Raw genomic sequence first — 26,100 nt, forward strand, 5'->3', positions numbered from 1 at the left:
CAAAAGTTAAACTTTTCTTGGGCAAAACATGAAGCCTGCGGGTTTCCTGAGTAAAATCGTTACTTTAAACGTTAAAAACAAAAAAAAAAACTTGCTTAAAGAGTAATTCAAATTCAAGAAAAAACGCATTTCTGCATGCGTTAATACACCACACATCTAAATCTCAAGACTGGTCTGCTGCGTTTTTTTTCTTTTCCAAAAGACTTATATGCACAATCACACCACCTGCACTCTACACATATTCTAAAAATGCTGTAACATTTGATAATTGAAGGCTGAGTTTTGGAGATTCAAGCTTCCCTTCCATCAGGCTCTACACCTACATCTATGCGTAATGCTTTGTCCGCAGAGTTTGCGCCATTACCTGCCCAGGATCTTGCTGACGCAGCCGTGGCTGACCCGCAGCTGCCGGGAGATGTCGCAGGGCCGAACCCCCTGGTGGGCCAGCTCCACTATCCGCTGCCGCACCACGTCCGGGAGGGGTCTGCCGTTCACAAACACCCCGCCGAGCTGGTTCACACCTCCGTGCCCTACGTGGGACACAACAGCAGCACACACACAACCGTAACATTACATAAGGTCGTAACGGAGAAGGTGAGTGAAGGCTGTGTTTTTAATGTGAAGTACCATTTTATATTATATTAAAGACAGGTCAGTCTCCTGCTCATTCTAATGGAGCAGGCGGATTTATATGTATTTATTATTTTAAATGCACGAATGATTCTATATAGAAAATATTATTTTACTATTTCAATTCTTTTTATTGAAATATTTAATTTCTTCCTGTTATTGTATGTGATTGTTCTCTGTTATATTTGTGACGTTTCACTTTTCTGTGTTTTCAGCGTTTCATTGACCAAGTTAAAATATTTCAATGGTCTTTAGTACTTCTTCTAATTATTCTAAATAATTAATAGATACATGAGGATGAGATTGAATTTGAGGAAATATAAACTTGAGATGATCACATCACAACAAAACTACTTTACTGATTAATGTCTCTTTTGCAAATATTTTTTATCTTTATTTTCTTAACAAGTATAATTGACACTGCAGCTTTATTTACAATATATATTTGCACGTTTTTGTCCTGTTTTTTTAAAACTCCCACTCTATTATAAAACAGTGTAAATTATATTCAACTTTAAAATTTCTAATCAAAATTCCTTAAACTAATAATTAATAGAGTGGGAATATTTCAGTAATTGTGATAATGATATTATTAAATTATATAAATCTATATAAAACATGTTACACTGAACCCCTGAGCACCTAATCATGCAGCATTGACATTTTTGAATTTCCCATTATTTATTATGCATCTTGAACAATGAGCACATTAAATCCAGTGATGAACATGTGCCACAAAACTCCTATTTCTAATCATTTTTAAATACATAATTTTAAAAATATGAATTTGATTCAGTCTTTAGTACTTTCTCACAGTCAAAACCCAGACTTCATATTTTCTCCATGCTGCACCTCATGTTTGGTGTTAAGTTACAAGCTCCTTCATTTTCCCCACTCGGTCATTTTAAATAATTGAACGAGCTTTGATTACTCATATTACGTATTATTTTAGTGAAAGAACAGGTCATGAATTATTCATCCACCGAATTACAAGTAAACCACACTTACACGTGGACTTGAATTGGAGTTGCGGGGCTGGATGTTATTGGGATAATGTGAATAATAGATGTGTAACTAATGTGAGTCCTGACTTATTAGGCCTAAACACACAGTGCGCGGGAAGCTGCAGGCTGATGCACGTGTAAATGACTGAGCACCTGCCAACGCATGTTCTTTGTTTACTATCACAAGTTTAATTTCTGCACAGCTCTGCTCTGCGTACAAGTGTTGTGGCATCTTCTAAAGAAATCCACGCACCATTTTGGCTTCAATTTGCGCGCAGGAGAAGAAGTGTGCAATGTCAGGAGACGATTATTCCAGCAGCAGCTTTATGTTTCCACGTTTCTCTCTGTTTTCCTTGTGCCAGTTTATTACAGCTCGTAACTTGTCTTTCTGTTAATGCGCAAAGACGCGTTCTGCGCACAGGAACCTCTGCGGTGGGCCTTTGTATTTTATGAAGAAACGACACGTTTCTTCAGCTTATTTGTATTTTTCACCCGCGTGCATGTGAGAGCTGCAGTGGGAGACAAACTCAGGTTGTGGTACTTACGGTGCATCGCAGTGAAGGGGTCTGCTTTGCAGTGAATATCCATTGGATAGCAAAGGAAAGACAGATAATCAACTGAAGTCGCCGTTTCGCCTTCCTATCGAGGATGAAGATGTGAAGAAAAAAGAGAGGTAATTCTACTGGATGGAGGGACTCGGTTTGCCCCCCCAACGATGCGATCTGATGGCAACTTCTTCCCCCACAAAAGTTGCCTTTCTTCTTCTTCAACAGTCCGGTCGAGGAGCGGAGGTCTGGCAGGTGCGCAGCATGACCGAAATTCGACCCGCAGTTTGTCGGTATTTTCTGTGCAAAGCCCGGGGTGACCAGAGGTAATTCTCAACAGCGAACCGAGGAGCACACCGCGGAATGAAACGTGCAGGTCCAGTGTGCAGGGGGGGGGCCCGGGTATCTCCTCAATCCTGGTGGCCTCGATTCACGCGTGGAAACCGGTGGAGAAACCGCACACACACACACACACCTCTCGGGGGTTTCTCTCTCTTTTGCGCGCTGGATGCGTGAGGCTGGGTCTTTGGGGTTGGGAATGAAGCCTCTCTCTCTGTGTCTGTGGTTTCTAAAAGCTGCAACCCTCCCCTCCTCTCTCTCCCTCTCTCTCTCTCTCCCCCCTCTCCTCCCCTCTGCAGACCCCCCTTTTTTGCTTATATGGATGACTTGTCAGACAAAGGCAATAGATGCCAACACTTTGTGATTCGCCAACGCCAAAAAAAAGAGAGGAAAAAAAGAGAGGAAAAAAAGAAACGAGGGTCCAAACGAGGAGGTCTGTGGGTCTGACACAGCGGCAGGAAGGAAGAGGAGGCAGATAAATAAGGAATCTGAGAGTTTATTAGACATTAGAACTGCTGAGAATTATAAGATCTCTTACTGGAAGTTTTGAATCAATGAGAGAGTATTTTTTAAATGTGTGTTCCTCTGATTACTTGGACTATCCTGTCTCTGGGAATATTCAGGACATCTCAGTGTGGTCAGATCCGCACCTGGATTTAGCTCAATCCTTCTTTTCTTATTCTTTTTTTTTTTTGCCTTTATATTCACACTGGATTACAAGTAGGCACATACATATTTTTCTTTCCTTTATTTCGTCCTTTAACTTTAAGAATCCGGTGTTAGACTGGCGGCTCATTTGTATGTCACGCAGATGTATTTACCTTTTTCTTTCCGTTCTCCTGATGGTGTGATGATTGCAGTGCATGGTCCGTACTGCGAGTACAGTGGTGAGACTGCATCTGCACGTAGCAGTGCCGCCGAGCTTCTGTAGATGGCGCTGTATAGTTTCTCAGATTTGAAGGTGCTGTCAAAGTCCCCTAAAAAGTAAAAGTTGGGGTGCACTTGAGAGCCTGTGGTCAAACTGGGAAGTCCAAATATTTTTCAGGAACAAATTATGGACGAGTTATTGATCCATGTAGCTGATGGTCTACACCTGCAGTGTAAACAAATGTATATGACATAATGGAGTCATATGTCTTGGATTCATTAAAAAAACTGAATTAGAGGAAAATCCCCCCAAAATCGATAGACCTGTATAAATAAATTAATATAGGCAATATGTACTTTTGTAGAAATTGCCTGTATTAAATATGTAAATATATATTTAAATATGCAAAACATATATTTTTTTACTTTTCTTTTTTCCACGATATGTGGATTATCTGTTTCTATACCTTACACATGTATATGTATAACTAAAATATATATTAGTTATACATATACATGTTATAATATATATATAAATATGTGTGTGTATAATAAACTATACAAATGTATACAAATTTAATAGAAATTATTTTTACAAATACGTTTCAATAAATCTTTCACTTTCACACAATAAGTCGTTTATTTCCATATATCTGAAGTGACAAAAACGCTACAATAGTGATATAATTCAAAATAATAATAATAATAATTTTATATTAATAAATGTATGTAAAAAAGATAAAATAATTTCAAAATAAAATACATCATATATGGTGGTTTTCCATGTTTATTTTTCTCTCTCACACATTTGGTGAGTTTTTGGGGCTGGGGGTTTGTCAGGTGGGCTGTGTGGGGGAGGCGGGGGCACCTCTCGGGGGCAGAGGGCCACATCTCGCGGTGTGCCTCCTGGTCAGGTTAGGGGATGATTTCTCTTTCTCTTACTGTTTTTGGAGCGAGCTTCTGGTACAATATGTAGCACTATAGGCTGTAATTTCACAGCCGGCTGCACATTTCCCTTAAAGCTACATTTCTTTTTTTCTTTTTTTCACCTCACCCTATAAGACCCCCACCACCATCACCAGCATCAACCCCTTCCTCAGTTCTCTCCCTCCCTCTCCTGCTCCCCACTGCAAAAAATAAGCAGTGTATGGTTGGGGGATGCTGAAATTGTTATTTTTGTATTTTGTTAAACACATATCCAAATGAATGGACCGTTTTCACTTTGTTTGAGCAGCACGTGCTGTGTGTGGTAACATTGGACCTTAAGACCCCTCTCACTCTCCCTTTATAGAGGAGGGGGCCGCTCTATTCAGCTGCTCCAACATGGGGTCAGCTCCTAAAAGGCCATTCAGGACAAATCAAACGATAGAATGAATGAAATATGACTTTTGACAACAATTAAAACCATGCATATGATATTTTAGCCCATAATGAATAAAATGCAAGAATTTAAATCCAGAGTAGTTTGTTTGTTTTCCTCCTGACGCGCAGCTGCAGTGTTTAAGATGACGCGCAGCTGCATGTCAGGAGTTTGCAAAATGTTTTTGGAGCCTCCGTGCACCCATTAAGAGAGGTGTAATGTATTGACAGAGAGCAATTCATCTTTTACCCCGCTTCCTAATGGCCTGTGCAGGGGAGAGAGGAGAGAGGTGGCATGGAGCAGGAGGAGCAGGAGGAGGAGGGAGAGGAGGGAAAGGAGGGAGAACCGAAGGTCCAGCAGCTCAAAGCGCGCCCGAACATCAGCTCTCACTTTCGGGCAAGTGTGTGGAGGATGACTGTGATGGTGGAGACGATGTGTCATTTCCTCTCTGCTGCTCGTCTCCTTGTTACTCAAACGTCACCAATCGATGTGAGGAGGAGGAGGAGGGGGGGCTGAAAGTACTGGTTGTAAGTTGAATATTAATCCTTTTTGATATAAGGGAGGGGTCTGCTGCACGTGTGGTTGTTTATAGGTGAATTTGGGGGGTGGGATTCTGCAAACCTGAGAGTAACGCATGATAATAAGAGTGCGAGACTGTATGCATGCTTAAATAATGAAGAAATAATATTAATTTTATGGCTCAAATTCATCATAACAAATCTTTTAAACATGCAATTTTGTCTTTTCGTATTTTAATGCAACATGAGGAGTTTTCTCCACTTTATCACAAACTAAAATACCTCCCTGACTCTGAAGCTGTGGTAAAATACTCTACATTGGATTTCCACAGTGTCCCGTGCTCCTGCAGCGATCGAGGCCACCACGCACGCTCCCACTCCGGGCTACAAATCCTGCTGGCGTGAACAGATGGAGCATCAATTTGATTCCATCCTCGACACCGTGAAAGATTGATTTTGCACTTGCTTTTAATTTTGCCCATAATTAATTGGATCATTACAGCGGTTTTTGCATCGATCCCGTCGTTTAGATGTAAAACTAAAGTTGAATTAGGACGTGATCTATGCTTCCTCTCGTTGCTTTTATCTTTTATTTATGATTTGGAGCAACAATAATATGTTTTATCATCGAATATCGTTAAATGTACTTATTTGAGCGAATGTTTCCTGGTCAAAGCTCTAAAAAGCAACTGTATTGTAATATCGAAGAGTTTTAAGAGTCATTCTAAAAGTCGGATTTTGGCCTTTTCATTTGAATACACACTCATCCTCTTCAAATTATCTTAACGAAAAATCACCTTAAAATAAAAACTGTTCTCTGTATTTTCTGACATTGTACTTTTGTTTATTTTCTGATCCCATAATGTACTTTTGGATTTACAGCAATGCATTTTATATTTCTAAATTCATCACAGGGTTATTATGGGCTTTATTCTAACGTTATTAATTCGTAAATTCTCAGCTGTGAGGCTCATGTAAGTGCACCAAAACCAAACATTAAAAAAACTTGATTATTAAAAAACTGATATTCAATAAATAATTAAATCTATACAAAACCATGCACAGCACAATATGTCAATGCTGCACAATATCAATAAGTTGATAAAAATACATAAAAGCAAAAAGCGTCTTTTTACATTAAGTTAAGAGACGTTTACATTTAATTGAACTCCCAGTTTAATTTGTAAGAATATCTTTTTTTCACTTAAAGGGTTGAATTGATGTTTGAAAGAGTTAATCCAACATGTTACAGACTGGGAATGGAATAATATACGCAATTTTGGGGATATTTATTTTGAATATATATTGAAATATCTCAATCCATGTCTCTGCTTTTCAAAGTGAGCTGAGAAAGTATAAACGCGTCACTTTAACGCAGACAATTTAACCGTTTACTGTCTTTGATGGGGAATCATCAAAAATTAAGAATAGGCGTAAAAGTCAATGCGAAAGTTTACAGCTGACAGAGTCATATATCAGATGATAAAGCACACACACACACACACACACACACACACACACACACACACACACACACACACACACACAGGAAGGACACTGAGCTGCTGCACGTCAGTCTTGTACTGTAAAAAAAAAAAACCCACACAACGAAAATAAAAAAAAGCTCCATCATCCAGTCTGATGTTAACTCCAATTAAAGTCTGCTTATATGTGCAGTGTTTTCAGGTTGACTGTTCAGCTGCTGATGTGTCCCGTCATTAGCCCCCCCCCCCCCCCACACACACACACACACACACACAGCCACTGAGTGTGGCTTCCAGTGGGTTTTTGTATTATATTAAAAGATCCAAAATGCAAGTGGGATCAGGTTACATTACTCTGATTAGAAAACACTTTGTTAAATTACTTTTCATACCCTGAGCACAAAAGCAGCCAAGACAGTTGAGTTGCTGAGCTTTCCACGCCTCAGGTACAACAAATCATTAAGACAAATTAACATCTCATTTGCATTAAAACCTGAAGAGGAAATACCCTATATTACAAAAACATATCATTATTATTATTATTATTATTATTATCTAAATGTAAAATGTTTCATGTAAAAACTCTACATTTCCATTAATATTCCAGATATTTCAGACACGTTTTTCTCTCCCATGCATTAACACGCTGTTAAGTTGGGAGACTAAAGCACCAAAGTCTTAAAATACACTCTCTCGCTCCTCATTCATTATGCAGATTTGCAAGTAATTGTTAAATATGCCCCGCAGTGCTCGATTAAAAATAGGACTGTATCTTGTCATTTTCAAAAAAAAAAGTATTCTCCATGTTGCATGTATTGTACTGGGAACGAGGGCTAAATCCCCTCTCTTCCCCATCAAACTTTCCACATGAATAGTTAAATGTGTGCCCCTCTGGTTGGAACTCAACAAAGACTGGAGAGGGGCTTTTTACAGAGCAGTGAAATTATGAGGGCACTGGGAACAAGTCAGGGATATTGTGGGAGTATCTTCGCAGCTTTTCTGCAAAGCTTCATCCTCATTATCGCTGATATCCAACTAATGACGTCCCCCTTATTGTTTTGTGCGATTATTTTATGCAAGTCAACAAAATACAAATGAAACAAAACCCTCACGATCAACACTTTCACCTGCATCCACCACCGCTCTGCACAGAAGCTCCTCTTCCAGTGGGTGAAGGCAGCAGGCACCAGCCAGTCCTCCCATAAGGCCCTGGGCTCATCACTGTGGGAGAAGCTGGGTGTGGGTGTGTGTGTGGATGTGTGTGTGTGTGCAGCAGAGATCAGCCTGAGGCGGCTCGGAGGTGTCCCGCCAGCTGCCTCTGTCCCAACCAGACAGCCAACAGCTTCCACTCACATGTCAGCAATATGGGAAACAGAGCTGCTGTCCGGTGGGCCGCTGACATGTGTTAGCCTCAGTGTGAATGCATAATGTAGCAGTCACCTCCTGGTGGCAGCCTTTCAACTCACAAATGTTCTTTTTTTTGTTACCACAGATCAGCTGATTTCTTTAATTTTCCCTCTTTGTCTTGTTGTTTTCTCTAATTTTTCCTCTTTGTCTTTGTGAGTTCTTTTCACTGTAATGATGATGTGGGACGTCAGCTGCACAGTGTGATTTGCTGATTAGTTTGTGTGTGTGTGTGTGTGTGAGAGAGGCTGTGTATACACATATATTCCTCTCCCTGGAAATCTACGGATGAGCAGCTCCCACATAAGCTCCTGATCACTTCTGTAAATGCTCCCTGTCACCTTCAGTGGTGTAATGATCATGAAAATTGTGACCTTGATCTATGGAAAGCCATAATGTGACTGAATGGCCTCCTCCCACGCACTCTCCTCACCGGCTCCGAGCTCGGAGGTGCGCTAAAGGACGGCTCTGAGGAAGATTGTTTAGTGGTCATAAAAAAAGCCACGAGTTTGGCTTGTAATGGTTCGGGCATGCCTCCTCTCCACAGCCATTTGGCTAAATCTTCAGTGATGGAGGCCTGTGTGAATATAGATGAGAGTCTGGGTGATGTTGACGCCTGTCCTCAGGCACCGGGGGGAGATTTTATCGTCTGGTGGTCCAACACGATCAAGCACATAACTGTTCAGGGGAGAGAAGAGTGCAACACTGATGTTATGTCCTGTGCTTATATCATTTAAGGGTAGAATTTAGAAATCCCTCTGCCATCACAGCATTATTACATGTGCTCATGTTGGCGTTTGAAGTTGTCATCTTTTGGTCTATTATCATTGTTTACTTCTGAGATGAAGCAGTAGAGACGTTTGTGACTATAAGATACATATACATACACCAATTGTATTATTCCACACACATGCCTCTTGTTTTTGTGTAATTTACCCATTTATATACATATTTACATACCATTTTATATTATGTCTAAACATACCTATATCTTACTCATGTGAAAATACACACATATATCAAAACTTGTATTTATTTGTATACCATACCTGCCCATATACCTACATATTACAGTCTATATATATATATATATCCTTAAAAATACAGTTTGCATCTTTGTTTGAAAGGTGTATATAATGTACATATTCTTTGTATTTTATTTATTTGATACTTTCACGTGTTCCCTTGTCGACCTCATTTGAAGTGAATTTCATGGTATCAGTTTATCTTATCTCAACTCTTATGTTATTTTATTTAATCTCATCTTATCTTCACTCTATTCTTCTCTCTTAACTACTGTTTTGTCTTTTAAATAAAGTATCTGTTTCCATGAATTTCAGTGTGTGATATGTTTGGCACCAGAGCAACTTCTTCCTATGTTTGTTTTCCGGTTCTGTTTTTGCTGCAAGTGAAGATAGAGAGGGGGAAAAAATCCCTCTCTGGTATGATGTCGCTTGAATTCTCATTTAGTCTGGAAAATCTGGTTTGCGCGACATTGTTTATGATCACACCCTTGCCAGCTTTTCATATTTAAACGAGCAAAGGTTTAATTACCAAATGATGACAGTGTCATATGGTGCCATGATGGCACGGGGCGTCTAATGAATGCAGGGGAGCGAGGGATGCGTGTGCGACACTGAGTGACAGTGGGATGCACGGATCAAAACAGGGAAAAAAAGAAGAGGGAGAGACAGTAAAACATCTGTAATTTGCAATTCACTAATGTTCAATGGTTGCTCATGGATTAAGAATTTTAAACTATTGTCTGGCAGATGGAAGAAGGGAGGGAGGGAGGGATGGAAGAGGAGGCAGAGGGGGGATCTAAGCAACATATTTACATCTGTATATGATCAACCCTAGATTTAGTAATCACACGGAGGGAAATCCAACTGCCCCCAAAAACACTCTTGAGGCATTGCATCTATTTCTTATTTTCCAGAGGCGAAAAACATTAGAGAGCGATTCTCCAATTTTTCTTCCGAGCAGCGTTTAAATTTGTCAAGACAGTTTGAGGAGTTTTTGTGCACGACTTGCTCTATTTATCTCGATATAATCACGAGACAGTTCGGAGAGCTGGACCCGGGAACCACTCACACATCAGAGTTAATTTCACCGGGATGTTGATGCACTCTGAAATATTGCACCCAAGCAGGATCAGTTAGCGGGCCGCCAAAAGATGTACATGCTTAACCAGGCATAAAACCTCGCTGAATTACATCGTATTTATACTTATCTCAGATCAGCGCTTTTGTCATTAAAATTTAGTCTGGTTGCTTGTCTGTTTTATGGATCTGTTTAATGATGCACTGTGTTATAGTGCTGCAATGTATGGCCCTGCTATTGGCACGTTTCACTCAGTGGCGTCAATAAATAACCGCCGTCGGTTTTCATCTCAGCCCAGAGGCTTCCTCTTCTCCCACAATCCTCTTTGTTTTGTTTGTTTGTTCGCCTGCATCACGTGGCGGCCGTGTGTTAGCGAGTTTGAGCTTGATGCCAACACAAGGGAAGTTTGAAACTCTTTGCATCGGCCAACTGAACTCTAAACTCTACCTTTTCATAAGTTGTGTGTGTTGTATGTGATGATTTTCTCAACTCAAGCAAGAAATGAATGGAAACCAATGGCTGCTGTGGTTCTCAAACTGAGGGTCAAGGCCCTACAAGGGGTCACAGGAAAAAAACATCTATTTCGACAGGATACATTGACCTTCGAGAGCTAAACAATATTAAAATGTATAATTGTTTTATTTAAAAAGGTATAATCGCCATTTCTTGTCTCTGCCAGTGATCTATAGCCATGTTATCTCATTTTTGTCGAGTCTATCTTTACTTTCTTTTTCTAAATTTTCACTAAAATGCCAAATTCAAAAAAAGGGGAAAACTCTGTAATATTACAGCTACATAATCAGCCGTGATTTAAACTGTAATTTGTAGTAGAATGGAAAAATAAACAGGTTTGGACCTTTAATCCTGGATTAATTGAACAACTAAAGTGGACTGTGGAGAGCTCACCCTCTCCTTGGTAATTAAGCGCTGTTGTCATGCTGTGACGTAATGAGTTGACTCCAACCATCCATCCTGTGACACAGAGAACTCCTCCCACTGAACCACGCACCAGCAAACAGCACTTTATCTCTTTAAACACAGACATGAAACATTTATACATATTATATATACAAGAATACTGTCTTTTCATTTCCATCATAGTCAGACTATGAAAAACAAGATAATGCTACGACTGAGGAGAGAACAAAAGCTTTTTTTGTCTTTAATGTTCTCTCACTCTTGTCATTTTCATATTGTTCGAAAGAAAAGAGCTGACTCCTTGTTTTTTCGTGCACGCTGGTCGTACGCTGATGCAGACACATGTTGTAGCAGTTGTTGCCGGAGATATATTCGGGCCCTCTGACTGTACAGCTCTCCCGTGGCTTCCTCCCCAGGACTGTGAAAACATCTGTCAGAGCGGCTGCCATTTTCCTCTGTGGTCAGAGCGTCAGGTGAAGGTGCTGCCTGCTCGCCTCGTGACATGGCACACATGGGTACCTCCAACAACAGTGCTCATTAACAGGCAAATGGAGCAGGAGCCCCAGCAAATTGAGCAGCGTTTTCGCCAGGATCGGCCGTGCCAGATCGCTCGGGTAGCCAAAGTGACATCACTGAGTGCCAGCCCCCTTTTGCCCCCCCTCAACCCCCTTCTCCAGAAAAAAAAAGAAAAAATTAACATCCCCCTAATCATCTGCCAGGCTAAACATTATTCTTCATGATTCAGATCAGCCATGCTTGCCCTCTACTCGCAGAGCATCCCTCCTCTCTCTGGGCCAGAGAGCAGCCAGCCTTGGACTGATTGCTCAGCCTTTTGTGGCCTTCGTTTGTGAGAATCGCAAATCGATTCAAAATCATCAGCCATGAGCGGCTCTCATGCAGAGCCGGGGCGCGTGAGTGTCGCAGATATGAAAATGGAAATCTGGAAAGCAGAGAGTGGTGCCCTGTTTTGGGAGCGGATGACACTCACAAACAAATTTCGGTCTGGAGAAAGGAAAAGCTGAAATGGTCACCATGGCATCAAAGTTCACGACGCTGGATCAAAACCTTTAATAGTTGATGATTAAGTATTGCATTATGTTGTAGGTTATAAGTCATTATTATTTAGTGATGCTTTTAAAGTTTTATTTATTGTACATAAATGTCAGATTCAAAGAATATATCTTTAATATTAAGAACATTTCAGCCTTATTATTTGATTTGAAATAATGTAATAGAATTGATTTCAACATGTCAGATCAATCGTCTCTTAATGCAGCATAGTATATTTGCAATACTTTCATGAAACATCTACATTATTTTAAAATACACTGCAACTACAAACTACTTGTTTTGCCAAAGATTAACATCTGGTGGATGCGTTTGCATTATTTTAATGTATCATGTCAAACCTCTATTAGTTAAACACGAGGAGAGGCACAAATCTTGAATCACCTGTCTGAGGATGACAAGCTTTGGAGGTTCCTATCCCGACCAGAGATAAACAAAAAACAGCGAAATATACAGGAAGAAAGATGCACAAGAGGAAGAGGACGGAACCTTTGCATATTGAATTAATTACCGCCATATTAGAATGTTTGTTTACAGAAATGAAGTGCTACAAGAGGTCTGATGTTAATTAATTTAAAGTGTACTTCCCCCCTCACTCCCCACAATGTGTCGACGGCACTTTCATGGCAGGTAAACCTATGTCTCATTGGATTTCCATCAATGGCTCTGAGGTGTGTATGGAACAAAAAAGCTCGCCGCACCGATTAGAGAGAGTGTTAACATGATTGCTGATTAATAACGCCAATTAGAATTCACGGCGAAGCAGCGAGAGGAGCAGCGTGGTTACGACGAGGTAGAATCACGACGTGCATAAATGCAGCTCGGCCACGACGTCCTAAGGTTGAGTTCAGTGCTTCATTGAGGAGCAGACGGTTCTCTGTTGTATTTTTAGATTTTGCAGAGTGCAGAAAACGAGTGAGAAGTGCTTATCCATGTGTCCTTGTTGACTGTTTTTGTCGCCACTTTATCAGCGTGTCTGGGAGCGAGGCTGCACACACAGTACAACCACAGTCTCAGGAGGTCTCTTGCTGGACAATGATGTATTTAAGCCCCTCCAGAGGTCAGATGGACTCTATCCAGAACATCACCTGCAATCAATAGTGTTGGTAAACCAGGCACAACTGAGCAGACATGGAGGGTCCTCTTCTAAACACACTGTGAGGGAACCGCATGGGCCATTGCACTGCTAAAACTGGGAGAAGAATGGCTTGACGTGCTGCTACTTAAGCACCGGTGACTGAGGGGAGGACTTATTTATGTTGGGCTCCACTGGCACACTCACTCCGTTGTTTTGTTTTCCTCAAAGAAAACGGGAGATGGATTCATCTCACTGGAAGAAAAATAAGAAAGAGCAAAATACGAATGCATGAAGAAGATGAATTCCTTCCTCTTATGATTTATTGTTTTTCTGTTTTAATATTTGCAGGCAGGTGCATTCAAAGATGGAAAAAAAAGAAAATGTAATTTCAATAGTTTGAAAGTGCATGGAGTAAATGTATTTACTTTATTTAACAGTGTAGTTTTTTTCTGGTGCAGTCATTTCCCCCATATCCCTTGTCTTTCTGCACCTGGAGGTTTTTGCATTTCCCCAAACACACATGAAAAAGCTTTGATATGACTATATGCATTAGATGTGAAAAGTCTTAAAGTGAAATTTTGGGTGTGTGCTGCAGATGTGGGAGGTAAATATGCTGGGGATGCAGTTGAGACTCACCTGCAAGCTTTCAAGCTCAATTTGTTTTCAAGGGTTTTCTTATTATCAGAGACCATTTTTAAACATAGATATTTTGGATGAAAGATAGATTTGAGAAAATCACAATAGGCCTATCATATTGTTTTTTATGGTTCTCTTGTGTTTTTTCTCTGTGGAAAAGAGAAAAAACACATTTTATATATTTAAATTAATGTTAAAGCATTTCAAGAAGGACATAAACTACAAATACATACACACAAAATGGAAAGAAGAACAAACAAAAATGAAAAATAGGAAATGAAATGTCATTTCAAGACAAGTGGAAGAAAAATGTGACTATTAAGGAACATGTAAAATCAGATTTTAATGTATTCCTGACTGATGCTTGATCTTCACAGTGAGTACTGTTCAAAACCAAAGTCATAACTTCCACTGTCCAGCTAAAAGCATGCACATCCAAATGTGGTGATTTTAATTTGATCTTGAAATGAAGGATTGAAGAAATTCCCCCTGAAAAATACATGCAACCCTCCTGCTTCCTATTCAAATCAATATATTGGTTTGATTGTACTTATTTCTTTTGTCTCAAAAAGATTCTCTAAACTCACACTGATGCTGTCGTCTGCAGATTTTAAAACAACACAGATCTGTTTCCTTCTCTCCACTTCAACAAATCCTCCTTTTGGCTCTGTTATGGTTCACTTTACTGATCTTTGAGATATCGGGACTCAAGTAACAAATATGACTGCCGGGCTTCTAAATCTTTATCTCGAGCGAGCCTCTCCAAAAATGGGCCGGGCTCAATCATGTGTCTGTGAACTCGAGCCCCAAAAACAATGAACGCAGAGGCACCGAGTGTCAGCTGCAAGTGTCTTTTTGAAGAATCGTCGTAGTCTTTTAGGCAGCACCTCACATCCTTCACAAACAAATGAAGCCCCCCGTGCTTCAAAGTGAGATTGATCTCCTTTTTGAGACTCGGCACAGAACACTGGGATTCTGAATATTGAGAAAGGTGCCTCTCGCCATGGAAACCCAGCGTACGAGCCTGCCCTTCCCCCCCACACATCCCATCCTCCACTGGAGTGATGTGGAGGAGGAAAGGAAAAAGGGACCCGGTGGAGTTTTTCAACTTCATCAATATTCACTCATTCATCGTGAATCCTGGCAGCAAATTCTCAACTGTATTACTGGATGGATGTTCCCCTTTGTCACCGCGAGGAGCGTCTGAAATAGAATTTTAAATTAGTATAGAACAATTCCCAATTTTTATGGACTCCGGTCACAGCCATATATATCACTTAATGATGGAAAACTTTTCAATTTTCCTGTGTATGTCTGTGGCACTATCCAGCCATTAAATAGGTCAGGGATGAATGTGCATAGTTTACTCTCAATTCTATGAAGAAGATGGGAAATCCTGTGTTATGTTGATAAAGCTGCTTATTTTAGAAAAAGCATAATCAATAAAAAAAAAGGATACATGTTCTTTCCTGCTTCGTTGTAGCGTTTCTTTTATTTAAAAACTTGACTCCGGATGCAAAGTTTGATCAATAACCTGTTAAAATACAAACAAGCTGCTGATAAAGACGTTTCCCGCAGGTTTAAAAGTCAGTGAACCCGTTAAGTGAAGGGATCATAGCTGGTCAGCGTCGCTCTCAATGACCCATGGTCACATGGGTCAAAACATCTGCAAAAGCCTGTGACTGAGAAACTCTTGTCACGGCGCGCTGTCAATATGTGCTGAAATTTGGTTATTGCATGATTAGCATGACAAACTGCCTGCAGAGTAATTAGATTAACGTTTGCACATGTCACTATGATAAAAGACGTGCCTTTCTTCTAAATTTGCTGTGCTGCAACTATACAAGAATGACTATATATTTGTGCACATGTAGAAAGAAAATCAAACTATTAAATCTAAAAGTATAATATAGCAAGATGTTAACATTGTTGATTTGGATAAATATATAAAAGAAAAAAACAATTCCATCATCAAAAGGTTTAAAGCGATTTGTTTGTGGATTATTCCCCTGTGTAATCCAAACCTTCAAATCCAGATTAAACGTTCTTTTAATCGCTCTGCTCCAAAACTGAATTAATTACAAATCTGCCCCCAAAAAGGGGTATTTTGTCATAAAAATGTTAATTACCAGGGGGTAGTGACCTCCCTTTTGGCATTGTGTATCCCCAGCTGAGGACGGGGCGTTTGTCCACTGTCGCCACTTAATGACGGTAATATTAAACACTCACAGAATGTTGTCGCGCCTTTGTCTTCATTCATATCAAAATGAAGTTCTTGGAGGCCCGCATTTATCAATCACGCCAGGGCTCCAGCTGTTCACGAGTCTTTGGCCTGGCTTCAACAGCCGGGCTTACAAATTGTCTGTGAATAGCGTTGAGCAAGGCCCCTTCAACCCCCTTTTGTCACCGTCTCCTGACAAATGCTCCTCGGCTGCCTCTCCCAGACACATGCCTCCTTCCTACCTTCTGCTCCGTGCTATCAGATGGCCTGCTTTGCATTCTCGCATGGCCTCGCCACGAGCTGCTTTATCTCGACGGCTGCTGGGAGCCCAGCATCACGCAGGGTTATATCACACTCACTGTTATTATGGGCTGCATCCAAACTGCTAAATGCTTTTCTCCCTCTCTGCCTTTTAACTGGGGTTGTTACACAAAACCTGTGCACTGTTCTCTCAGTTACTTTCTACAAATGGCACGAATGGAGGATGCTTCTCTTTATGTTTGCAGTGAAGTTACAAAAAATATAACATTTACAGTAAAAATGTTTAATATCCATCATTTTTTTTACACTGTGAATGTGGGTGGATGTTGGGAGGTTTATTTCCCACTTACTTATGTAATTGTAAATATAAGATGGTATATCTTGAGACATTTAAAGTCAACCAAAGAATTAAGCAAACGAATCCGTTTGAATTGTCTGGATTGTCTGTTTTCTTCACGTCATTATTCTTTTTAACACTGAAAAAAGAAAACGTAATACCAACTTAAAAAAAAAAACAATAAATTAAGTTCATTCAAATTAAAGTTGGCTGTTGTGTTAACGTAACTTTTTGACAGTAAGTTAAATAAACATCCACTGAGCGAAAACCACAAGTTTCTCTGGACACTTTTGCTACATTCAAATCCTTAAAGACAATATCAGATTTCAAGAGACTGATTTTCATATTTCTACATGATGTGGTCAGATCAGACAAAATCAATAACAGACATTTATGACAAGTCAAACATCAACACAGAGAAGAAGAGAATGGGATTATATCTCCTCTGTCAGGGGGTAAATAAAAGGAGGTGGGTGAACAGATGAAAGTAAACCAGTCATCTTCTTAAAAGCTTTGTTCTGTCTCAGACATCATTTGGGGCTGTCACACTCTGCACTCGCTGACCGACAGCTTGTGCCGCACCCACATGTTGAATCATCTGTCCAGGAAGTCTCGCTGACGGAGGCCGACTGAGACTGACAAGCTGGGACTGCTTCCGACTGCTGCTCAGCACCAGCAGCCCATTGTAGGCGACAGGAGACGGATTCAGTCCCGAGTGACTCAGCGTTCAAGGACGGGTGGAGTCGCTGTCATTATTGTCCCAGTTAAGTTAGAGAAGGACATTGCAGTTCCTGAAAAATAATGAGCTGGAGAAAAACGTTTGGGGAAATTATGGAAAATCAAAGTGGTTAATCTGTGGCACAATATATACATCATTTTTGCATATAGTTCACAGCTAGAAAATCATAGAATTCTGAATTTGCTGCATTCTTCATAAAGCTGCAAAAAAGTCTTGAGATGCTGCACTTGTGTTTGTTGACCAGCCTCTACAAAGAAATGCTGCATCATGTCAAAAAAAATTGAGGCTTTACGAGCAGATAAAAAATGAAATTGTCTTCTGAGAAAAAAAATGAAATGTTGTTTTCCTTTTGTATCCATTTCAGAGGAAATAATTAAGACAGATGGGCAGAAGAATTAGCTGTCCTCCAAGGTCAAACGCTGATTGCCTTATTACTCTATTATTTCACTGGTGCTGTTACCACTGATGCTTTTTCATGATATTTGGTACATCCGCACCAGAAGAGAGATACAAATTGATTGTTTGGCGGCTAAATCAGTCATAGTCATGTTCGGCGGATGGATTAATGGGTTTGATGGCTGTTGCAGGTTGAAGCAGGGGGACCGGCTGCAGACGAAAGAGATTGGTTTGAACCCCAGGGAGCTGGATGGATGTGAGTCGCATGTAAGGTTGCTTGGTTTTTGTTTCGGAGGGGAGGGGCTGCTCGTGAAAAATGCGAGTGTGTTGGAGTTTGCCACATCCTCGGGATGCTCTTTTGTTCCATTGCTGTTTCTAGTGATTGACTACCATGTTCACACTTTCCCCAACGTGTGTCAACCAGTCCCCCCCGTTCCCACACTTAAGATGTCATCTTTGATATCCTGCTTTTTAACTCTGAGGAGTCAGCGTTCATATTTACAACTTTACATCTGCTCGGAAACAAATCGCTTTAGTTTAACACTTTGTAACCTGAAGTTTTCAAATGAAGATTATCATGGACAAATATCATAGTTGTAAAATGGTGTGGTGGTTCAATTCCAGCTGAGGACTGGACTTTATCAACTCTATGATATGACACAAACTACATTTCTATAAAATGATGTAGCGTATGTTCCAATGATTGGAAGCTGTGGGGCACATGATGAATTTCCTAAAGGACAAATCAATCAACTATTCATTCATCTTTCTATATATTATTATCGATCTAGGATCCGCTCATTGATCTGGATCTGCACCAAAATTGAATGAACCCATGGGATGAAACCAGAACCTCCTTGGTGGAGATATATCAATTAATTTCCTGTTTTCCGAAGTTCAACCCCACTAAGTTGAGAGCTTAAGTGAAACTGTGGAGATAATGGCTGTTGTTGACTTTTATGGTTTCTTAAGATTCTCCATTTTAGCAACAAGGCAGTAAATGAAATATTGAATATTTTTGTCCACTGAAGTACAGTATATGAAAAGCTCAGTCCACATGGTCACCACCAAGGTTTCTCTGCTCTCAAAGCCCCAATTTGCAACTTAAAAACACACCTCAGTTGGATTATAGGCAATATATATTTTTTGCAGGTTTGTAAAATCATAATCAAAGTCTTCTTCAATCCTTGTCCAGACAGAAGTTGTGCCATTCAACCGCTCTTAACTTCCTACCTGTGAGGAACATGCTCTTTCTATTTGTTTTATACTTTCTATACCCGTTTTGTAACTGATCTCCTCAAAGAATCTCAGAATCTGGTGAAAATGAATCAGCTCCACTCTGTAATTCCAAATATTTGTTGCAAGCACTTGATCGGGGTCAGTGCCTCGATACTGTATCAGGGGAACAAGGAGTCCCATAATGATTTATTACCAGCCCAGCTGCACATATTATTATGAAATGAGTTTATTAGTTTTAAAGCTCGCAGTAATGTGCTCTTGCTTTAGGGGAGCAGGCATGGGTGACGAGAGCCTGCATTAGCCACTTGACGTGAGGGCTCCATTGTACGACATGTAGCCCTAATTTGGTTCAGCACCGTGACATCATGCACAATGCAAAAGAATTCAGCTGTGGTGCACGACTATGAGCTGAAGTCGTGAATAATTACGAGTTTTGTTTCCAATAAGCATTTTGAATTCTTGCAATTGTCTCAATGCAGTTCTTTAATGTCTTTATCAAGGAAACCAAGGATTATAATATAATTCAATGCACATGGTTATTGTAGAAAGTTTTTTTTTGCAGCATGTGTCTCCTCACTTCTTGTTTTCATAGTCACAGGAGAATAATAACTAAACAAGAATGTTGTTACTCTGTAATGGGAGTGAGACAAAATGGTTTCCCTCACCATTATCAACTCCATTTCTTCCTTCCATTGCTTCTGATGATCAATTAGATGTTAATGGATAGCCTGCTGTGCAGTGAGATGATGACCACCATGGTTTTTTCTGTTGAACTTGTTAAATGAAAGGACCACACGCAGCAGCCGGCAGCAACAGAACCTGACCTCCCATTCAAATCCGTCTCCATGTGTTTCAGTTAGTGATTACAACATTTGAAACTTGTTCGATTTCTTTAAACGTTTTAATTATTTATTTCCTTTATAACATTGCTGCAGCTATTGTGTGTAATTTTCTATATTTCAATTATTTGTCTTTGGATAGTTTTTGGAAACTCGAGATCTTTGGATTCCCATGGAAGACAGATTTGGGCATTTGTTGCTAAGAGACGTCCCTTGGTGTCTGTTTTCTATTGCAACAGTTAACTGACATTCAACTTTCTTGTGGCTTCCATATCGCACACAGCCGAGGCATTAGAAACATTCTTTTTTTCCATTAGCCTCGTTCTGTGTATTGTTAGACATTTGCTAAATTTTTCCATCTGCGTATTCCTCCCACTATCTAGAAACGAAGCCAAAACATCTGTGGTACAAATACCGTTATCTTGTGTATTTGGAGCCAGTCTTTGCCGTAACGATCCTGGGATGGAGTTACCAATCAGAGCAACGTAACATGTGACATAGCGTAAAGCGGCGGCAAAATGTAAATAGACTATTACAAGCCCCATTTTAGATAAACAGTTGGAAATCAGTGTGAAACGATCAAACTAAAATGACATGGTTTTTGCCATTTATTTACTTCATGTACAATATTGAATTCAAAAATCTTCCCATGAGAAGTGTAAATAAAGGAATTCCACAGATCCCCTAGAACATAATGTGCCTCTTTAAACCAAAGCAGACACATAACTGAATGTTTACATCTGTCTTCATAACAGAGTGGAACAGTGTAACGTGTTGTTTCAGTCCTCGTTTTATCACGAATGGCAACTCCCTATTTCAAATGACAGCAGCATTAGTAGGATAAATACTGTGAGTGCTGAAAGCTGCAGTATTCACCTGCTAACCCAGAGCACGTTAACAGTCCTCCTCTCGTAACGTTAACTCCTCGCACACAAAAGCCTGATCAACACCCAGAGCTGCCGCTTGTCAGCCGAGGAATATATAAAGATAAATGATATTATGTTAAATCCCACTTAATGACAAATTTTTAATTTTCTGAACATGGTCATTTTCTGGCTAGTGAATCAAGTGTAAGGAGCTAATTACGTGAGGATCTGAGCAAAAATAACTCCTCATTTTCAGGGATAATGAAAGAGAAATGTTGTAGATTAATGGCACTATTTATCTTTTTTAAATTTCTATCTTTCTCTGCTGATGGCTGTCCTCCCCAAGGAAAATATTCATAAAATGAAATTGAAGTCATAACTTAATAGGTTATTAAAATTTTTGAGTGCATATCACTTCTCTTTTCGCAGCGCTGTAAATTTAAATTGAAGTTTGCGGTGTTCAGAGTCGCCACTGGAGTCAGTTTTTTTTTTTTCCTTTCTTTTTATGATGGCACAATAGAGAGGGAACATGCATCTTTGTCAGGAGGTATTTGCGATTCTAATTTCATGGCAGGCCAGATTATCAAAAAGGAACGTCACAGTGTGGGCGGCTGACAACACCTCAGCCTTCAGCCATGTGTTTCCATTAGGGGCCCTGGGCCATCCAGGGGTTTGTTCCTCCTATTATTTTCCATTTCAGTCTTTTATCTTGATTTAAAGTGAGGCTTGCTGAATATTCTCCCCCCTGCCACTCGATTCCTCTTTTAGGAGGGTGAGAAATGCTCTACTGTATAAGGTTTCACAAGAGGGACTCGCGCTCGTTCTCTCCGGGGAGGTGATGTAGATCGGTTCAAGGTGGAATAACTATCTTTAGCCATGCAGCGTGTTTGGAAATGCGGAGACAGGAGGGACAGAGAATACCTGGAAGGAGCGGAGAGATGCAGCAACCTGCAGCAGCGTCGCTCTCTCAAGGTCGTAGGGCAAAACCATGCTCAGCCAAGTTTATCACACATATTTTACCTTCTACTTATTTGTTGAGATGCAGGTCATAGATTTGTTGACTCAGTTATTGCTCAACATCAATGAAACTGTTAATGGTTATTTTTCAGAGACAACATTTCAAGTCTTCTGGCTACAGATATGACAAATTTGAAAAAACCCTTGTGTTGCAGTTGGTGTTTGCTGTCCTTGCTGTTGTAAGTGTAAAAATAGAAATAACTGCAAAATGTAATCACCTTAATGGAGGTTACGTTATCAGCCCTGTCTGTTGGTTGCTTGGTTGGTTTGTATGTTTAGGATTACCATGAAACTTGGTGGAAAGAAGTGGGAAGGGTCAGGGAAAAATGAATTTTGCTTTGGAATCAGGATCAGGGAGCAGATCCAGGAATAGTTTTACATTTTTCCCAGGGAATCATTTATAGATCTTGATGAAAAAAAATCTGCCACGTTTATGGAACTGATCTATGAGTGGTTGAAATGTGGTGCAGCCCGGTTCAATGTAAGAAGCCTTCGTGGAGGAATGTGCTCTGCTGAGTGCTTTTCTAGTTTTTCGTTTCTTGTCATTTTACTTAATAAAACACATTATGTATATGTATCCATATCCAACAAATGTATTCTCCCATTTTGTATGAAAAAGTAATTCACAGACATTTTGCTATCTGACCCCAGAGAAAATATGTTTCATCTGAGATCCAAAGTCATGTTTATATTTAAAACAATTAAGAAAAGTAATGAGTGTTTTTTTTTCAATATCATACATTCATGCACGCAGCTTTATTGCCTCTAAGTTACAATCCATGCAGGGTGAGTCTTCCAGTCAAAGAGCAGTCAAAGATCCGTCCTTGTGTCTCCAGACAAAACCTAAAAAAAGAACCTGAAGTGATTTATGTTATGAGCAACATGACTATATGTAACAAGCTCCAATATAACATTTAATTTGTATACCTCAAATCTTTTTCAGCAACAGATGTGCAGACATACAATGATTCTACGAAGTTGTTTCTTTTTGCAAAATCAACTCATTTAATAACAACTGTGCAGAATATATGACATCCAACCAGCATCCAATTCCAATATGTCAGGTTGGTTTTCCCAGGCCTTCCAATGACATCCTTCATTTCTTCGAATGCAGAGCTCTTCAGCCTGGATGGAGCCTCTTAATTGTGCATCTCTGGTCAGATAAGGAGCGCTAATAGTTCCTGTGGCCCTTCAGAGGACAAGAACCGAGGCTTATTATACCGTTTGACTGCTTCAAGACAAACTGGAGCGCAGGGATGCTCCAGAACACTCAGCCCGCACAAAAAGCCGAGCTGGAGCGGCTGTCAGTCAATCATCCTCTCCAGGAGAGTCCTATATTACTTACAGTCTGAGGAACTGTGATACGGAGGGTCTCCAGTTGGTTTGAAATTAATAACATTTTGTTCCCCCGTTTCAAAAACGGACGCAGTGCAAATTTATCATTTCTTGGCTAAAGGGCTCTGTAGCATCCCCTCAAGGATCCTTTTTTTCAATTTCTATTTAGGAATTCTGCAAGCTTCAAACCTTAAAGTACAACATATAAGAACGCTCACACAGTCCTGACCTGTTTATGCAGTATAAAGTTGATAGGCTGTCAGGCCCCCAGCGAAAAAGGCCCAGAATGGAGCGAGCTATCCTTTAAATTGCTGGGGTGATATTTGCAGATAATAAAAGAAATAAATCAGACATTGGGGCTGAATATTTCATTTGTTATCCATATTCCTTATGGGCAAAAAAAAAAGATGATATAGAAATGTAAAAACAGCAATTCCACTTTACCCCCTCTGGAATCGTAACACTAGAGATGCTGTTTTCATGTCTGAAGACAAAGTGCATGTTTTTCCCTCAGCCTGCAACAGATAAATCTAATAGGCAGCACGAATTACTGGTTGTAATGTTGTGTAGTCTTAACCTAGTCGGCTCTTTCACTATTTCTGTCTCTCAAACTAATAAACGCTCTGCAGAAATAACTGGAGACGAAATTTCTGTTTATAGATTTATAGAATCAAGTTTATGTTGTCAAATTTTCCCAAAACTGTCTTTTTCTATTTCTAGTGCAAAATAATATTTCTTACCTTTTAAGTCATTCTATCATTTAAAAGTAAAATTTCCATCCACATCCATCTGCTGAGTCTGTGTCTCCCTTGTGGATCCAATCTAATTTAACCCCATCATTACATTAATAAGATGTTTTTCACCCTGTGAGTCCCACACTGAGAGACGCAGGGTCCTGCTGCTACTGTATGATGAGTCTTTTGCAACGCGAGGCCCAGAGCATATCGCTCATCATCGGAGCCGTTATACATTATATGTCTGAGATGACACCTCGGACCTCCCACAACCCCTGGGTGAGATTTCCTCCCCTCTGCAGCGGCGATTCAATCTTTATTTCGTCATGTCCGTCCTCCCCGGACCTCTAATATACTGTCTCATTTCTTCTTTGCCCATTTTCTGCTAATTCACCGCCATCTGCCTTGGCATCTGTTTGAGAGGAGAGACAGGGGGGGAAATCTTCACACTGAGGGAAAAAGTCTGCTCTTTCTTCTTCTTCTTCTTCTTCCTTCTCTTCTTCGTCTAACTTCTTCGCTCATTGTATCTTCCACCGTCTTTGTCCGAGCCAAAGGCCTCCGCCCCTCTCTGTCTCCCCTTTTCGCATAAGCCTCCACAAACCCCTTTTTAAGTCTAATGCTACATGTAAACCTCGGACCTGCTTCCTCTCTTGTTCACTGAGGCCCCCCAAAGACGCAAAAAAAAAAAAATCACAGGAGGAGGGTGGTAGGGATGGAGGAAGGGTAAGGGTGGGGGGTCATATCCTTTCCATGTCCAACTGCTTAGTCAATAACCACTGTCAACAGGAGTGCACAAAAGATCAGAAAAGTGCAATTGTAATTTTCGGACAATGGCGGGGAGCTCTCATAAGGCCCGGCTGAGAAAAGGACACCCCCCCCCCACACCAGCGCCCCTGCCGCCGCCTCCCCCATCCCTGCCCTCTCCCCGGCCTCCTCCCTCTCCTCTTTGAGCGCCGCTGACAATAGGGAAGCCTGCTGCACTGCCGGGGAGAGCCACGGGATCACCCTCAGTCAGCCCGCGGATTACAGACATTCTTTGGCAGGGCCAGTGTTGCTGCGGAGAGCCCGGGTCCTTTGCGGGCCCTCAAGCCTCAGGCCCCCCCCCCCCCCCCCCCCCCCCCCCCCCCAACCCCTCACCCACCCACCCCCTTCCTTTTTTGTATTGTGTTCACATGTTTGACAGACACAGAGCCCATAATAATCTCTTTCCCGCAGGGACCTGCACCATTTGTTTGGCAGACCCTACAAACAGTTTCAATCCCTTTCTCTCTCTCCCCGGCCTTGTCTCCGCCGCTGTAGCCCATCGTCGTCATCTAATTAATGCAGCCTCCCTTTTCATCTCCACTTCCTGTTTATTGTTTGATCCTCCCCCCCCTTCCCTCCTCTCTTAAGTCCCAGATTTAAAAGTCAATGCCCCCACCGGTTATGATACCATAGCATTTGAGTGGCTGAGGATTAAAAAGGTGTCTTGTCTGTGGATTATGACTTTCTTACATATTCATTGTTTTACCATTACTTCTGTTAATATCGTCAGAAATGCAGCTAAAGAGGCCGGGACTCATTTTAAACAGAGGGAAAAAGGATTAACCAGTTCAGTCTGTTATTTGAAGCGGCTTCGTGTGATTTAATTTGCAGCTAATTTTGTGCTTTCACATTGTTCATGACATTAGCATTTTAATTAGGATGTCCCAAGAGAAGCAGTTATATTCTGAGACGATGTGCCTGAAACAGATAGATATGTGTTACATAATGACACATTCAGAGAGATCACCAACAGAATAAGCAAATAAAAAGAGACACATGGAGAGAAAAGTGTTTCTAAGAGGGAAGGAGCTGCAGAAGGGATTTGGGGTCATGAGTCTTGAGATTGCAACTTTTTTTTGCAACTCGTTTTTCTTAACTTTGTATATTTTCACCATTCATTTATTGGTTTGAATATACTTTTTTACATGTATACAGAGTATTTATAAATGATATTACTACTACTTTTAATTACTTTTCCACATTAAAGTTAATTATTTCAGGATTTCCCTTCATCACACATGACCTTTTACAGATATACTTTTCAAGTCATTTAATTCAAACACACACATTAGAACGTTTTTTCCATCACAGAACTTTGATGGCTTTTTTCTTGCTTGTAGTGTTTTACTGTTCTCTCC

The 26,100-nt window shown here is 40.5% G+C and overlaps 1 protein-coding gene across 4 annotated transcripts in view; it reads right to left on the reverse strand.

The window, feature by feature from the left end:
* Positions 1 to 3,839, reverse strand: part of pax2b (paired box 2b) — a 31,122-nt gene extending 27,283 nt beyond the window's left edge. Inside the window, exons 1-2 of one of the 4 annotated variants that reach the window (XM_069517618.1) lie at positions 2,180 to 3,839; positions 365 to 530 (exon numbers count right to left, since the gene is read on the reverse strand). In XM_069517618.1, coding sequence (XP_069373719.1) covers positions 365 to 530; positions 2,180 to 2,222 — 209 coding nt within the window. In that variant the 5' untranslated portion in view covers positions 2,223 to 3,839. The remainder of the gene's footprint in view (positions 1 to 364; positions 531 to 2,179) is intronic. The other 3 variants (XM_020083508.2, XM_020083512.2, XM_020083510.2) reach the window with 3 other exon arrangements.
* Between the last annotated feature and the right edge of the window lie 22,261 nt (positions 3,840 to 26,100).

The sequence above is a fragment of the Paralichthys olivaceus genome, chromosome 21, assembly GCF_024713975.1.
Source record: "Paralichthys olivaceus isolate ysfri-2021 chromosome 21, ASM2471397v2, whole genome shotgun sequence".
Classification (NCBI taxonomy): Eukaryota; Metazoa; Chordata; class Actinopteri; order Pleuronectiformes; family Paralichthyidae; genus Paralichthys; species Paralichthys olivaceus.